General features: G+C 34.7%; 1 protein-coding gene across 6 annotated transcripts in view; it reads left to right on the top strand.

Annotated features, from left to right (window-relative positions):
- The window catches only part of KIAA0825 (KIAA0825 ortholog), a 356,819-nt gene that overhangs the window by 160,743 nt on the left and 178,920 nt on the right, over window positions 1–17,156 (top strand). For 5 of the 6 annotated variants that reach the window (XM_021085379.1, XM_021085381.1, XM_021085377.1 and 2 more), the window contains 2 exons: window positions 1,804–1,983; window positions 15,679–15,903. In XM_021085379.1, the coding sequence (XP_020941038.1) occupies window positions 1,804–1,983; window positions 15,679–15,903 (405 nt within the window). The remainder of the gene's footprint in view (window positions 1–1,803; window positions 1,984–15,678; window positions 15,904–17,156) is intronic. The other variant, XM_021085380.1, reaches the window with a different exon arrangement.

The following is a 17,156-nucleotide window of genomic DNA, read 5'->3' as shown; positions in this document are numbered from 1 at the left end:
CTTGAGGCAAACCAGGAAGTACAGTCACCCTGCTTATATCTACATTGTTCTAATGATTGTATACATGTCTATCATTCCCAACCTTCGCACATACACACAGGCAGTGAATCCCTGTTGGACATAGACCTCAGCATCTATTACAATGACTGCTGACACATTAATTGAATGATTAAATCTTGGCAATTTTATCGGAGAACCTTCTAGACTAGCGAAGTGGTATAGACAGACAAAAAGGGATGGGAGAAAATAACTCCAAATTAACCTGGTTTAACCAAAAAGGGAAATTGATCAGCTCAGCTAAAATGAGTGTATAGATGTTGCTGGACCCAGGTTCTCACAGTGTCATTAGGAACGTTGTCTCCATCTCTTAGTTCTGCTTACTATATTGAATTCCTGCTCAGCTGAGTTCTTCCCAAAATGGACATCAATAACTCCCAGTCTGCTTTCTACCAGCTTAGCAACCCCAGGAGAAAGAGAACACCACTTTACCAATGGTTGCAACAAAAATCCTGAGGAAGCCTCTCTAGATCGTGAAAATCAAATCACAGAAATAAAATTACCAAAAAGAAACATAGAAGGGATGAGCCTCCAAATGAGCCAGTAAAAGAAATGTACACATTCCAAAATGATCTAGATTGTATTTTTTTCAATGTATTTCCTTATTTATTTTGGCTGATCCCATGGCATGTGGGATTTCCCAAGCCAGGGATCAAACCCACACCACAGCAGTGACCAAGAACCACAGTGACCTGAGCCATCACAGTTACAATGCCAGATCCTTAACCTGCTGAGCCACAAGGGAAGTCTTCAATAAATTTAAAATATAAGAAACTTTATGAGAGTCATTTTTATATTTACTTCAGCAAACATTTTTACATATTACAATACTGGGCATATCATGCTAAATATCTAAACAAAATAGAAATTACTTAACCTTTTCAGTCCAGCCTATAGATGCAACTGTATAGGAACTTCTGATTACTGATCTTTGAAAGAGTCATAATAAGCCAAAGGAGGACTGAAAAGGAAAATTAAAATGGCTCTATCTTTTTGGGAATTCCTACATGGTATTATTGAGAAACCACATGGTAAGTCTCTTCATTCTGAAATGAAAGGATCCATGGGTTTGAGAAACATTTACAAATTTACTTGTAGAATTGACAGCATAATACTGAGAACACTGTAAATGTGAATCTTCCATGAAATCTATGTTCTGAATCAAGACTATGATAATGTTCAGAACACAAATCCCAAAGAGAGATACAAAGATTGAACTAGTTTTAAGTAGGTTTTCAATAACAAAAAAGGGCATATAGAATAATTCTATTTGGTGTTCAAGTTATACATACATCTGTTTATTTCTGTATATTTGCATATAATATGAATGAAATACTGCACCAAATATAGTGACTATCACTGGCTGGTAGGATTTGGTACAATTTCAGTTTTCTTAGTTTCTTACTCTAAATTATTTATAGATTCTAGAATGAACATAGGTTACTTTTCAAAGAGAAAAGAAATCAAAAAAGTTTCTTCAAGAGAAAAAGGTATTCTGACATAAGGGGAAACTAGCATTGCCTTTTGAAGTGGTGTCATGTGGTCCTTCCCACAACTTTTACCCCACGAATACCAATGAGTATCTCAGAAACAGTATTGGCTCAGATGGGCCATTGATCTGAAAGAATGTGGCATTTCTTTTATTATGTAAATATTAATCAGGAACATTTTTACAATATATGCTAGAGTAAGTGATAAGAATGTAATCATACCCATTGATACTACATCATTTTTATTCTTTTCAAGAACACACTCTTCAAGAACAAGGTTCTGATACAGAAAATAATCTGAACCAAGGATCCAGCTTGATAGAAGCCATCTTTAAAGTACTCTACCATTGCAATTTTTCTCCACAAACATTTGGAAATGTTTTTGTCAGCTACATGGAAGAAGAACAATTATGGGACTTTTTATATAACATTCCAGGTATGAGAAATTTACTATTTGTAAAATAAGTAATCCTTAGTTATATCTTGTTTTTATAAATCCTTAAATATATCTTTAAAGATGTTTTAAAAGTTTTATTGATGTGGTTTTGCTGAATCTGTTTTTGTAAAATTTCATCTTACATATTTTTTCAGTATAAAAGCTTCTTTTGGGAATCATTAACCATTAGTTCTGATCAAAATTTGAAATACTTGGAGCAAGGTGAGGGGGAAGTTGAGGGAGGAAATCATGTAATGCAGATTTTCATTTTTTATTATTAGGAAGTGTTCGCTCATAAAAATTTAATATTTATCGCAGATATGCTTCACTATTGAGCATGTAGGACATTAGCAAGGTGTGAAAAATACTTTGTGATTTTCAAGTACTTTCATTAAACAAGCTAATGGACAAAACTGCTGGTCAATTTTCTTCAAATGTAAAAGGCATTTATTATTGTGATTATAGTTAATGTCCCTCTCTACAAGGCAAGTATGTTCTATCACTGTTTTGGGGATAAAACATCGTCCCCGGCTATATTGTTCTTCTGCTTATAGCTAGAGTAGATGTTAAAGACAGAACGGGTTGCATATCTGAATAGGAAGTGTTCATGTGTTACCCCACCTTCAGGGCCAGATGTAAACATTCTTACATTGTTTTGTCTTTAACATTATTCTTTTAAAATCTCTATACTTAATATCTTGGAAAAACAAAAGATGAATACTTAGTTGTTACTCCATTAGTCCATTAGCTATTTACATCATTTGCATTTGGCTTTCAACCTATACACTTTGTTGTACATTGTTTTGGAACCAACATTTTCATAAAATATTTACTAAGATCCATATTAAAAATCTAAGTGGGAGTTCCCATTGTAGCTCAGTGGTAGTGAACCTGACTGGTTCGATCCCTGGTTCCACTCAATGGGTTAAGGATCTGGCATTGCTGTGAGCTGTGGTGTCGGTTGTGTTGTAGCTGTGGCCAGCAGCTACAGCTCCAATTTGACCCCTAGCCTGGGAACTTCCATATGCAGTAAGTGTCGCTCTAAGAAAAAGACAAAAAAAGAAAATCTAAGTGGCTCATAATCATGGTTTCATTCTTCCTAGACTTTTTAACTATCCTCCAGACATTACTTGAGTATCTTTTGAACTATTTTAGTCATTATGTTACATCTTGTCATGGTCATTATCCCTGCGAAACAGCAATAGATAACTTTATGAAATGATTTCCAAAACCTGAATCTGTCGCTTAAAGACTCTGTAATACTCGTCTCCTTTTAAAGCTTTATATTTTAGTTTCTATGTATTCCTTCACTGTCTCCTTTTTACCCCATAGTCTTCTAGTTAAAAAGACTGCATTACTACTGAGGTAGACTTTATTGAACTGAAAGAAAAACAACCTTGAAAGCCTCTCCATCCCCTGCTGGTTTTAGTTGTTTCTGGTGAAACAACTCATAAGAAATCTCTCACAAGACTATAGAGAATTGGTGACCTTTATGCTTCAACCACTATTTATCTTTCAATTCTTAAATTCTTGAACCACGTTGACACTCAGGACAAAACTATACTGAAAATGACTTAGAAGAGATCAATGGATTTCAGGTGGCCTGAGAAAGCAAAACTGCTGCTTGCTCCTAATGGGTCTTCTCTTCCATGTACACGTTGAGCAAACCCTCCTTCTCAAGGTCAGAGAAGTCTTCTGAAACAGGAACAGGCAGTACTTATATTCATAGAGTCCGAATTCTGGGGGAACTCAAAGGGGCAGAACTTCAAACTGCTGAAATATCCTTGGCCTTTGTACAAGTTGCTTCTCCATCAACATTAAGTATCTCTGGAACCTAATACCTGAGAGTGGTCATGAAGAACTGTGCCTTGTCTTTTCTCTCCTATTTAAGTCTTTGCAGAAGTTTTTCGTTTCTTCTGTTACCATCACAGTTACCCCAAATCCTAAAAGGATGATAAAACACACTAATTCATAACAAAATGAAACTGTGGTTTCTGTTTGGCTTGAAAACATAACAGGTTTAAAGGAAATACAGCTGAGACACATAATCATAATCCCACAATATTTGCATTTTGCTGCTAATAGATCTATGCTTCAGTAAATATAATTAACTTACCCAGATCAACTGGAGAATGTTACTTAAAAACTGGTATATTTTCTTTCTCCTGAAACACTGTCTATGATTTCAGTGTAGCTTATCCGTAAGATATCACAATGTTATCGTTTTAGAATACAAAGTTGAGGATGTAGTAGGCAGGATCTTTATCTAATTGCTGAATAATCCAGAATCAGAGATGGTAAGAGGTTTGCCTGAGATTGTCCACTGATTAAATTACAGAATCAGAACCCCCCCTCAAAAAACCCCACAGAATTCTGACTTGTACGCCATGTTATTTCTCTTTATCTTTTTCTTTTAGACTAAAATTTTTGAGACATTTGCTTTATAAGCATATGAATTAAGAAATGAAACATATAATGTGATTTTATAATTAGAAATCCAATGCATAACTCTTTAGAATGAACATAAGCTGCGTGGGGGCAGGGGGAGCAAGAATGAAAATGTCCACTTAAAAATAATTTACACAAGGAGTTCCTATTGTGGCTCAGTGGTAACAAACAGAACCTGACTAGTATCAATGAGGACACAGGTTTGATCCCTGGCCTTGCTCCATGGGTTAAGGATCTGATATTGCCATGAGCTGTGATGTAGGTCACAGACATGGCTCGGATCCCCCCTTGCTGTGGCGTAGGCCAGCGCCTGCAGCTCTGATGCAACAGCTAGCCTGTGAACTTCCTTATGCAGTAGGCACAGCCCTAAAAAAATAAATCAAAATAAGTTTAAAAAATTACACAGGATAGAAATACAAAAAACAGTTAAGTTGGGGACCTCATGTGGGCATTTCAAAGGCCAGTACACTCCAGGAGAAATAGACTTGGTGTGGTAATCATTGCAGGCCTGTATTCTCAGAGTAGGTCAAGCAATCTTTCTTTAGTTGGGCAAATGAAAATATCAAAGTATAAGTTAGTTTATACTTCAGTCATGCTAATCCTTAATTCCCTTTTAAGAGAAAAAAATGTCCTAACACAAACTGAGTGAAACTTTATAAGAAACTTTTTTTTTTTTTTTTTTTTTTTTTGTCTTTTTGCCTTTTCTAGGGCCGCACCCGAGGGATATGGAGGTTCCCAGGCTAGGGCTCTAATCGGAGCTGTAGCCCCTGGCTGATGCCAGAGCCACAGCAATGCAGGGATCTGAGCCGTGTCTATGACCTACAAGCTACACCACAGCTCATGGCAACGCTGGATCCCTAACCCACTGAGCAAGGCCAGGGATCAAACCCGCAACCTCATGGTTCCTAGTCGGATTCGTTAACCACTGAGTCACGACGGGGACTCCTATAAGAAACTCTTAAGCTGTTAGTAATCATGTCTTTTTACAATCCCATCAATGATGTAAGAGAATTTTGGTTGATATTTATGCTCACCAACAATTGGAATTGTCTTTTTGATTTTACTTATTCTAAGGCAATGAGGTAATAATGTGCTATTATGTCATTTTGATTTTAATTTACAATTGTCTGGTGATTAATGATATAAAACATCTCTTCATGTTCTTAATCAATTGAAAAATTCTTTTGTAAAATATCTGTTCAAAACTTTTCTTTGTTTATTAATAGACTCGTTTATCTCATTGAGTTGTAAAGAGTTCTTTTGATATTCTCGATACAAGTTATTTGTCAAGAAACATGTATTAAAATTTTTTCTCCCCTGTCTGTTGCTTTCTTTTTCTTTCCTTTAACAATGTCTTTTGAAAGGGAGACATTTGAAATTTTGATGATTCCAACTTAGATTTTTTTTTATTTTTTTATAGTAGCGCTCCTTTGTCCTAAGAATTATCTGCTATGGAGTTCCCATTGTGGCGCAGTGGTTAACGAATCCAACTAGGAACCATGAGGTTTAGGGTTCGATCCCTGGCCTTGCTCAGTGGGTTTAAGGATCCGGCGTTGCCATAAGCTGTGGTGTAGGTTGCAGATGCGGCTCGGATCCTGCGTTGCTGTGGCTCTGGCGTCAGCCAGGGCTACAGCTCCCATTAGAGCCCTAGCCTGGGAACCTCCATATGCCTCAGGAGTGGCCCAAGAAATGGCAATAAGGCCAAAAAAAAAAAAGAATTATCTGCTATGGAAAGAGCCACAACATTTTTCTTATGTTTTCGTCAGGAAATTTTATAGTTATTCCTTTTATTTTTGGTTTGATGGTTAATTTCATTTTTTTTTTTTTTTGGTATAGTGTCTAGTAAGTGTCGAAATTCATACTTTTTCATATAAATATATAACTTTTCCAGAATCCTTTTTAGAAATCACTATGCTTTCCCCAGTTCAATTACTTTAGTGCCAAAAATTAAAGAGCGATTGATCAAAGGCATAACTAATTGTGGATCCTCTGTTCTAACACTTGGAACTACATAACTGTATTTTTATTTGCTTTGTGTTTGTCTCGCCTAATCTTTGTTCCTTTCAGTCTCTATTTTGGCCTTCTTTTAGACTGAGTATTTTTCAGTATTACATTTTATGTTTGCTAATGGCTTATTAGATATCTCTTTATTTATTTTAGTAGTTGTTCCAAGGTTTACAATACATATCTTTAACTCAGCAGAGTTTACTTTTTACTGTTATACCACTTTACATCTAATGTAAGAACCTATACAAGTAGATTTCTGTTTGTTCCCTTCTGTTCTTTATTCTAGTGCTGCCATGCATTTTATTTCTACTAATGTTATAAACCCCATAATCTAATGTTTTGTTTTTGCTTCAGTCAATTATAGTTTAAAGAAACTAAAAATTAGAAGAAAGCCTTTCCTGTTTGTACATCTATTTACTATTTCTGATACTCTTCTTTTACTTGTATAGATCTGAGTTTCTATCAGGTACCTTTTTCCTTCTACCTGAAGTACCTCCTTTAACATTTCATATACTACAGATTCTCTGCCATCAACTTATTTTATTTTACTTATTGTATTTGCTTGCATGAAAAAAGTGCTTTATCGTTATATTTGAAATATTTTTCATCAGACATAGAATTCTGGCTTTAGAGATTTGTGGTGTTGTCATTCATTTTCCTTTTCTCTCAGCACTTTATTTTTTTATTTATTTTTTGTCTTTTTTTTTTTTTTTTTTTTTTGCCTTTTCTAGGGCCGCTCCCGTGGCACATGGAGGTTCCCAGGCTAGGGGTACAGTCTGAGCCGCAGCTGCTGGCCTATGCCAGAACCACGGCAATGTGGGATCTGAGCCACATCTGCGACCTACACCACAGCTCACAGCAACGCCAGATCCTTAACCCACTGACCAAGGTCAGGGATCGAACCTGCAACCTCATGGTTCCTAGTCGGATTAGTCACGACAGGAACTCCTCACTCAGGACTTTAAATACATTATTCTATTTTGTGGCTTGCATTGTTTCTGATTATATAATGTGTCTTCTTTTTTGTTGTCGATTTTAAGATTTTTCTCTTTATCACTGCTTTGCAGCAATTTGATTTTGATGTGCTTTTTTAAGTTTCCTTTGTATTTATACTGTTTAGAGTTTTTTGAGCTTCTTATATCTGAGGATGTTTAGTTTTTATTATACTTGGAAAAATTTTCAGCTATTCTCCTTTGGATTTTATCCTTTGTCTTCCCTACCACCACTTTTTTTCTGAGATTCTTAATACCTCTATACTAGACTTCTTGGTATTATTCTACATATCACTGAAGCTACATATCACATATCACTTCTTGGTATTATTCTGCATATCACTACATATAATTCTTTTTTATATTGTTATTGCTCTTGTTTGGTTTTTTCCTTTTTTTTTCCTGTGGTTTGTTTTGGATACTTTATTTGTATCTTCAAATTTAGACATCTTTTCTTCTGCAATACCTGCTGTTAAGACTATCCAGGGGGCAGCTTCCTAGTGGCCTAATGGTTAAGACTCAGCACTTTTACCACTGCAGTTCTGGTTCAATCCCTGGTCTGTGAACTGAGATCCTATATCAAGCTGCTGTAATATTTTCCTGTGGCAGAAAAAAAAGAAAAAAGAAAAAAAGACTATCCAGTGAATTTTTATTCCAGATACTTTTAATTCTAATAATTTCATTTAGTTCCTTTTCATATTTTTATATATTTCTCATTTTTAAATCCTTGCACATACATATGAAGTCTGTTTTAATTTAAACACTTGTTTGCTCATTCCATCATCTCTATGTCATTTTTTAATATATTTCTATTGGGTGATTTTTCTCCTGATTATGAATCACAGCTTTGTTTTTTTCATATTTAGTTTTTTTTTTTTGATTGGATGCTAGATGTTATGAGTGTCACATTTTTGAGTGTCTAGATTTTGTATTCATCCTTTATAGATTTTATTTTCACTAACAATTGTGTTATTGACAGATTTTCTAATTTTGAAATAGCCTTGCCTATCTTAGATAAACCCCACTTGGTTGTGGTGTATTATTCTTTTTATGCATTGTTAGGTTCAATTTGCTAATTTCTTGTTTAGGATTTTTGTATCTATATTCATGAGACATATTGATCTGTGGTTTTCTGGTAATATTTTTGTCTCATTTTGGTATTCAAGTAATGCTGGCTTCAACATGAGTTAGGAAGTAGTCCTTATGTTTCTATGTTTTGAAAGAGGTTGAAAAGAATTAGTATAATTTCTTTCTTAAATGTTTGGTGGTATTCACCAGTGAACCCATCTGGGCCTGGTTCTTTCTGTTTTAATAGATTATTAATTATTGATTAAATTTCTTATATGGATATAGACCTATTAAGATACTTCTTTTATTGTGAATTTTAGCAGATTGTGTATTTCATGGAATTGGTCTGTTTCATTTAGATTATCAAATTTGGGGGGCATAAAGTTGCTCATAGTGTTCGTTTATTATTCTTTTAATGTCTGTGGGATCTGTAGTGATGTTCCTTCTTTCATTTCTGATATTAATAGTTTGTATGCTTTCTCTTAGCCTCACTGGAGACTTATTGATTTTAATTAGCTTTTTCAAATAATTAGCTTTTTGTTTTGTTGATTTTCTCTATTGATGACTTCCTATTTTCAGATTCATTGATTTCTGCTCTAGTTCTTATTATTTCTTTTCTTCTGCTTGGCTTGGGTTTAATTTGCTTTTCTCTTTCTAGTTTCCTGAGGTGAAAACATGGGCTATTGATTTTAGACCTTTCTTTTCTAGAATATGCACTTAATGCCCTAAATTTCCCTCTAAGCACTGCCTTGGCTACATCTGACAAATTTTAAGTTGCATTTTCCTTTTCATTTGGTTCAAAATATTTTACAAGTTCTCTTGAGAGTTGTACTTTTACCCATGTGTTATCTAAAAGTATGTTGTTCAATAATCACATATTTCAGAATTTTCTCATTATCTTTCTGTTATTGATTTCTAGCATATTTACATTGTGGTCTGAGAGAAACAAGGTATGATTCCTTTTTTTTTTTTTTTTTAATTTGTTAAGGTATGTTTTATGGCCCAAAAGGTGATCTTAGTGAATGTTGAATATGAGCTTGAGAAGAATGTGTATTCTGCTGTTGTTAGATGAAGTAGTCCATAGATGTCAATTATACCCAGGTGATTTGATGGAGGTGTTGAGTTCATTTATGTCCATACTGATTTTCTACCTTGTGGATATGTCTATTTCTGATAGAGGGTGTTAAAGTCACTTTGATTTTTGGTGCATACTCATTAAAGATTGGTAAGTCTTCTTGGAGAATTGACACCCTTTTCATTATATAATCCCATCTCTTATCTTTGATAACTTTCCTTGCTTTGAAGTCTGTTTTGCCTGAAATTAATATAACTTTTGTTGCTTTTTTAAAATCAGTGTTAGTATGCTATATTTTTCTCCATCCATTTACTTTAAATCTGTATGTATCTTTATATCTAAAATGGATTTCTTATAGACAACATTTAATTGGGTCTTGTTTTTTGGTCCACACTAACACATTCCATCTTTTAATTGGTGCTTTTAGACCATTGACATTCAAAGTGATTATTGATATCGTTGGAGTAATAGCTACCTTATTTTGTTACTATTTTCTATTTTTTGCCTTTGTTCTTGTTTTTGTCTTTCATTATTTTTTTCTGCCTTTGTTGATTTTAACTGAACATCTTATATTCTTCCACTTTCTCACTTTTTAAACTCATATTGGTTATAATTCTTTTTTTAAACTTTTTTTTAGTGGTTGCCCTAGAGTTTTCAATATATATAGAAAGACATAGTTTGTAACTAGTCCATACCACTTCACAGGTTGTGCAAATACCTTACGGTAACAAAATAACCCTAATTTTCCTCTCCCATCTTTGTATCATTTCTGTCCTTCATTTCACTATATATAAGCATATGTAATCATGGACTATACATAAGCATACACAATTGAATACACTGATAGTATTATTATTTTGAATGAACTGTTTTCTGTTAGATTAATTATGAATAAGAAAGGAATTCCTGTTGTGGCTCAAGGGTAACAAACCCGACTAGTATCCATGAGGACGTGGGTTTTATCCTTGGCCTCGCTCAGTGAATTAAGGATTGTGTGTTGCTGTGGGTGTGGTGTAGGTTGGCAGCTGCAGCTCCAATTCAACCCCTAGTGAACCTCCATATGCCAAGGGTGCTGTTCTAAAAAGCAAAAAAAAAAAAAAAAAAAGAAAAAGAAAAGATTATATTTTTACCCTTCACTTATTCCTTCTTCAGTGCCCTTCCTTACTTTATGTAGAGTCAAGTTTTTGATCTAGATTATTTCCCTTCTACCTAAAGAGCTTGTTTTTGTTATGTCTTTTTAGGGCTACACTGTGGCATATGGAGTTTCCCAGGTTAGGGGTCAAATTGGAGCTGCAGATGCTGGCCTATGCCACAGCCACAGCAATACTACATCTGGGCTGTGTCTGAAACCTACACCACAGCTCACAGCAATTTCAGATCCTTAATCCACTGAAAGAGGCCAGGGATTGAACCTGCATCCTCATGGATACTATTCAGATTCATTTACACTGAGGCATGATGGGAACTCCCTAAAGAACTTGTTGTTAGTATTTCTTGCAAGGCAGGAAACAAATTTCTTCAATTTTTGTTTGTCTTAAGTAATTATTTCTCTTTCACTTTTGAAGGATAGTTTTGCAGGGTGCAGAATTCTAGGTTGATGGCTTTGTTTTCCTTGCAATACTTTAAATATTTCACTCCACTTCTCTTCTTGCTTGTATGGTTTCTGAAAATTCAGATGTAATTTTTATCTTTGTTTCTCTGTAGGTAAAGGGTTTCTATATCCTGGGTTCTTTCAGGACTTTCTCTTTGATTTTCTGTAATATGAAAATGATATGACTAGGTTAAGTGTTTTTGTTTTGGGGGTTTTTTGTTTGTTTGTTTGTTTTTATTTTTTTAGCATTTATTCCACTTGGTGTTCTTGAACTTCCTGTAACTGTAGTTTGGTGTTTGACATTAATTTGGGGAAATTCTCAGTTATTATCATTTTAAATACTTCTGTTCCTTTCTCTCTTCTCCTTGTATTCCTATATCAAGTATGTTACACCTTTGTAGTTGTCCTGTATTCCTTGGATATTCTCTTCTGGTTGTGGGGGATTTTTTTGTTTTGTTTGTTTTCAATCTTTATTCTTTTTGTTCTTTAGTTTCCAAACTTTCTATTGAGATATCCTCAGGCTCAGAGTTTCTTTATTCAGCTATACCTCATCTGCTAATAAGGCCCAGAGAGGCATTCTTCATTTCTGTTATAATGTTTTCGATTATCATTTCATCCATTTGTTTTTGTTTCTTTCTCATTTTATCCATTTCTCTACTTACATTGCCCATTTGTCCTTAAGTGCTATCTGCTTTATTCATTACAGCCCTTTGCGAAGTAATCATAGTTGTTTTAAATTTTCAGTCTTATAATTTTAACATCTCTGCCATGTCTGTTTCTGATGCTTGCTCTGCCTTTTCAAATTGTGTTTTTTGACTTTAAGCATATCTTAGTATTTTTGTCTTGAAAGTGTATATGATGTTCTGGGTAAAAAGATCTCTTGTAAATAGTCCTTTACTAAGTGGTGGAGAGGTGTAGAGGAGGTGAAGCATTCTATAGTTCTATAATTAGGGCTCCATCTTTTAGTAAGCCTATACCTCTATGGTGTACTTCTAAAATGTCTCCAATTTTTTCTTACCTCTTCCCTAGGTTTGAAAGTATGGCTAGAGTTGGCTGGAATTGATTATTTCTTCTGTCCTAGGATAGTTAGTCTCTGATAATACTCTTGATGTGTTAGGTTCTGTTTTAGTAATTTCTCCTGAGGGCAGGCCTTAAGAAGAATGGGGTGCTCTAGCCTATTTCCAAGTGTTCCTTTTTCTTTCCTCTTACTGGAGGCACTAGGGGATTTTTTTCTCTGATATCCACTGTGGAAATGTAGTCAAGATCTTGGAGATAAAACTCACAAAAGTGTGGTAGCCTCCTCACCCCCATGAGAGATTCCTCCTGGATTTTTAACTCTCAGACTTGTCCACACTGAGCCTCCAGCAATTCCTCAGTTACAGTGGAGATTTTCCTGTGTTGGCACTGGTTCCCAGGATAGTTTCTGCTTGTGAGTCTCCTTTCCAGTAGGCCATGACTTGCCTCATTTGCCTGTCTGTCCAATATGGAGGGCAGTGGCTTGCCTTTTGTCCTCAACTCTCTTACAGATTCAGGAAGAGTTGTTGATTTTTTCATCTGTTTAGCTTTCTACTTGCTGTTAGAATAATGTAGAAGTGTGTGAGCTTATTGTATGCAGAGCAAGAAACCAGAAAACCTTGCCACTTTCTTTTCTTTATTCTCCCTTCTCCATTTCTTCTTTCTTATCATAGGCATCTGTGGGTATTGATTAATGTTCCTCATAATATCTGTAGTGCTCAAGATGTTTTATAATCCTGTAGCAAGAGAACACTAGGCAGTACTTCATTATAACATTGTAATTTTTCCAGAAAACTCTTAAGTAATAATAATAGCAAATACTTACATAGTGCCTACTGTATACTGGTTACTTTACACAAATTAATTCATGCAATTTTAAAATAATTTTTTGAGTTAGATCTGTTATTTTTTAAATCATTTTCACTTCTTTGATGTTATTTTAAAAGGAATAAACATACCCTTTTAACAAAAGGAGATAAATGAATTCCTGGCTTTCTAGAATTTAGATATCTGAGATGGATTTAATCTACGACTCCGAAGAGTTCAATCCAGATAAATGTTAATTACTGATATAGGAAGGAGGCTTTTTATGTCCTTCAGTGAATTAAAGGCTTGAAACAGTATTAAAAAGACAGGCAGTTCTACCATTCCTATAAAGGCTAACCATTTACCTAACTATCCATCATGTCATGCTAAAAATTAAAACCCTCAACCTTTGATATTACCAAGATTCTCCTCAACATAGTGCTATTTTTTTAATATTGAGGTATAGTTGGTATACAATATTATATGTTTCGATGTACAACATAGTGATTCACAGCCTTTAGAGGTTATATCCCATTTATAGTTATTATGAAATATTGGCTAAATTCCCTGAGTTGTACAATGTATCCTTGTAGCTTATTTACTTTACACATAGTAGTTTGTACCTCTTTGGGCATCCTTGTCTTATTCCTGATCATAGAGAAAATGTTTTCAGCTTTCACCATTGAGTATGATGGTTGCTGAGGGTTTGTTATAGATGGCCTTTATTATATTGAGGTAGGTTCCCTTTATGCTTACGTCCTAGAGAGTTTTTATCATAAATGGATGTTGAATTTTATTGCTTTTTCTGCATCTATTGAGGTGGTCATATGGTTTTTATTTTTCAATTTATTCATGTGGTATATCATATTGATTGATTTGCAGATATTGAAAAATTCTCGCATCCTTGAAATTAATCAATCCCACTTGATATGGTGTGTATGATTCTTTTATTGCATTGTTAGATTCAGTCTGCTGATATTTTGTATAGGATCTTTGCATCTATGTCCCCCAATGGTATTCGCCTGAAATTTTGTGTGAGTGATATCTTTGTCTGGTTTTGGTGTCAGGGTAATGCTGGCCTTGTAGAATGAGTTGGGAAGTATTCCTTCCTGTACAATTTTTTTGGAGTACTTTGAGAAGGATACATATTAACTCTTCTCTAAATGTTGGGTAGAATTCACCTATGAAGCCACCTGGCCCTGGACTTCTGTTTGTTCAGAGTTTTTTTTTAATTTACTGATTCAATATTATTACTAGTAATTGACTGGTTCATATTTTCCATTTCTTCCTGGATCAGTCCTGGGATATTGTACATATCTAGTAATTAGTCCATTAATTTATTTGTCCATTTTATTAGCATATGGTTGTAGTCTTACAATCCCTTTTATTTCTTTTCTTCTGTGGTGTCAGATATAACTTCTTTTTCATTTCTGATTTTATTGATTTGGACCCTCTCTTCTTGATGAGTTTGGCTAAGGGTTTGCTAATTTTATCTCTTCAAAGAATCAGCTCTAGGAGTTCCCATTGTGGCTCATTGGAAATGAATCTGACTATTATCCATGAGGATGCAGATTCAGTCCCTGGGCTGGCCTAGTGGGTTAAGGATCTGGTGTTGCCAGACCCCTAGCCTGGGAATCTCCATATGCCACAGGTGCGTCCCTAAAAAAAAAGACAAAAAATTAAAAAATAAAAATAAATAAATAAATAAAAATAAAAAGGCTTACTATCTTCCAGTCACTTGTGATGGAACATGATGGAAGATAATGTGAGAAAAAGAATATATATATACATATGTATGACTGGGTCACTTTGCTGTGTAGTTGAAATTGACATAACACTGTAAATCAACTATAATGGAAAAAATAAAAATCATAAAATTTTTTAAAAAAAGAATCAGCTCTTAGTTTCAGCACTGTGGTGCTCTCAACAATGGATTGTATGTAGATAGTGTTTTTTGTTGTTATTATTATTGTTATTATTTTTTTTTGGCTTCCCTGTAGCATATGGAAATTCCTGGGCCAGGAATCAGATGCATCAATGTCAGTTCCTTAGCACAGTGTGTAGGGTCAGGGATTGAACTTGCATTATAGCACTGCAGAGACATCACTAATCCCAGTGCACCACAGCAGATGCTACTAGATATGTATTTTTTTTAGTAAAAGTGGTATATTATACTCTTTTCTAACCTCATTCTTTTCCCCCTAATAAATATATGGCTTTATTGTGAAGATAGATATACCTAAGCTAATTAAACAAATCACCAGTTACAGGACACTTAGATTATTTCCAGTTTGGTTCATATTATTTATATGTGCATAATTAATTTCTTAGGATAACGGCCTAGAAAAGGAAGAAATGCATTAATAGTTAAACATAGTGTTAAAACTTTTGATATTATTGCCATGTTGTCATATAAGAAAGTCATACAATTTATATTTCCACCAATAGAGTCCCCAAAGTATCAGCAAATATTGTTATTCACTGTTATTTTAGTTACCATTCCCTTTATTACCAAGAAGTAAAGTTTTTTTCAAATGTTTATGGACTGTTTATCAACTATATGATTTCTAGGCTAAAAGCAACTCTCCTTTCCTATAGCTTAAACTAGATTATTGAGAAGCTGAATTACCAATTGAATAAGGCACAAAATATTGCCAGATTTAACTAACTATAATTGTTGTCTGATTTTAAAATCTCAGCGTGCATGGAGTCTGAGGTGGAAGTCATTCGATGCTTGAGATTGGCATTGACCGATGCCGTCAAGGACATTGTACAGCAGATAATATCCATGATGAGCTCTGGAAGAAACTGTGAGACAAACCTGAACAAGCATATAGTTCCTCAACATCTGTATGAGAGCATTCCAAAAGAGTGGAATTATATCCCGAAAGAAACCAAAAGGAAAGAATCAAGCAAAGGTACACTTGTTTTTCTTCTTTCATTCCCTTCCTCCTTCTTTCTTTCTTCCTTCCTTCCTCCCTCCCTTCCTTCCTTTCTTCTTCCCTTCTGCCTTCTGTCTGTCTGTCTGTCTGTCTTTCTTTCTTTCTTTCTTTCTTTCTTTCTTTCTTTTTCTTTCTTTCCTTCCTTCCTTCCTTCCTCCCTCCCTCCTTCTCTGTCTTTCTTTCTTCCTTTCTTGCTGCTTGGCATGCAGATGTTCTGAGACCAGGGATCAAACCTAAGCCACAACAGTGACCTGAGCCACAGCAGTGAAAATGCTGGACCCTTAACCCGCTAGCCCACCAGGGAATTGATTTTTCTTTAAGAATACATCTATCACTTAAGAAGCAATTTTCTAGGATATGAGAACAAGTAAAATTCTAAATGTATAAAATTTGTATAATATATTAGTCTTCTTTCCACCATGTGTATTTAGGATCCCTAATTTTTGTTACTGGCAGCCATATGAAAAAACAAACAAACAAACAAACAAAATACCCCCAAAAAACAAAGAAACTAGAAATGAAAATGACTCAAATGATTATCTTTTTTATTTAACTACTAATTCAAAATTTTCTTATATTTTATGTTTGTGTTATCATTCACAGATGCATCACATGATTTTTGACTAATTTCCTTTAAATCTATTGCATAATCTAAAATTCACACTATTGGGAGTTCCCATAGTGGCTCAGTGGTTAACAAATCCAACTAGGAACCATGAGGTTGTGGGTTCGATCCCTAGCCTTGCTCAGTGGGTTAAGGATCTGGCATTGCTGTGAGCTGTGGTGTAGGCTGCAGACGCGGCTTGGATCCTGAGTTGCTGTGCCTCTGGCGTAGGCCAGTGGCTACAGCTCCGATTAGACCCCTAGTCTGGGAACCTCCATATGCCAAGGGAGCAGCCCTAGAAAAGGCAAAAAGACAAAAATAAAATAAAATAATAAAATAAAATAAATAAAATTCACACTCTTAAGAAGATTGCTCCCATATTCAGTTTAATTATTCTTTTCTTTGATGTTTTTTCCTCTACAACTGCCAATGATTACTTTCTTTTCTCTTTTTAATATACCTACATATGTAATTTCTAGGTGAAAAATAGCACCCTACTTCGTAGCTACAACGTATTTCTCTGATGGTATTTTTTTCCCTCAATTCCTATGGTTCTGGATTCAGTGCATTGCTCTCCTCTTCAGGGCAATGAATCTACTTTGCAAACTTAGTTATCTATATTATT

This window comes from Sus scrofa, chromosome 2 (genome assembly GCF_000003025.6).
Source record: "Sus scrofa isolate TJ Tabasco breed Duroc chromosome 2, Sscrofa11.1, whole genome shotgun sequence".
NCBI lineage: Eukaryota > Metazoa > Chordata > Mammalia > Artiodactyla > Suidae > Sus > Sus scrofa.
Note: the sequence above shows the minus strand (reverse complement) of the source record. Positions and strands in the feature narration are given on the sequence as shown.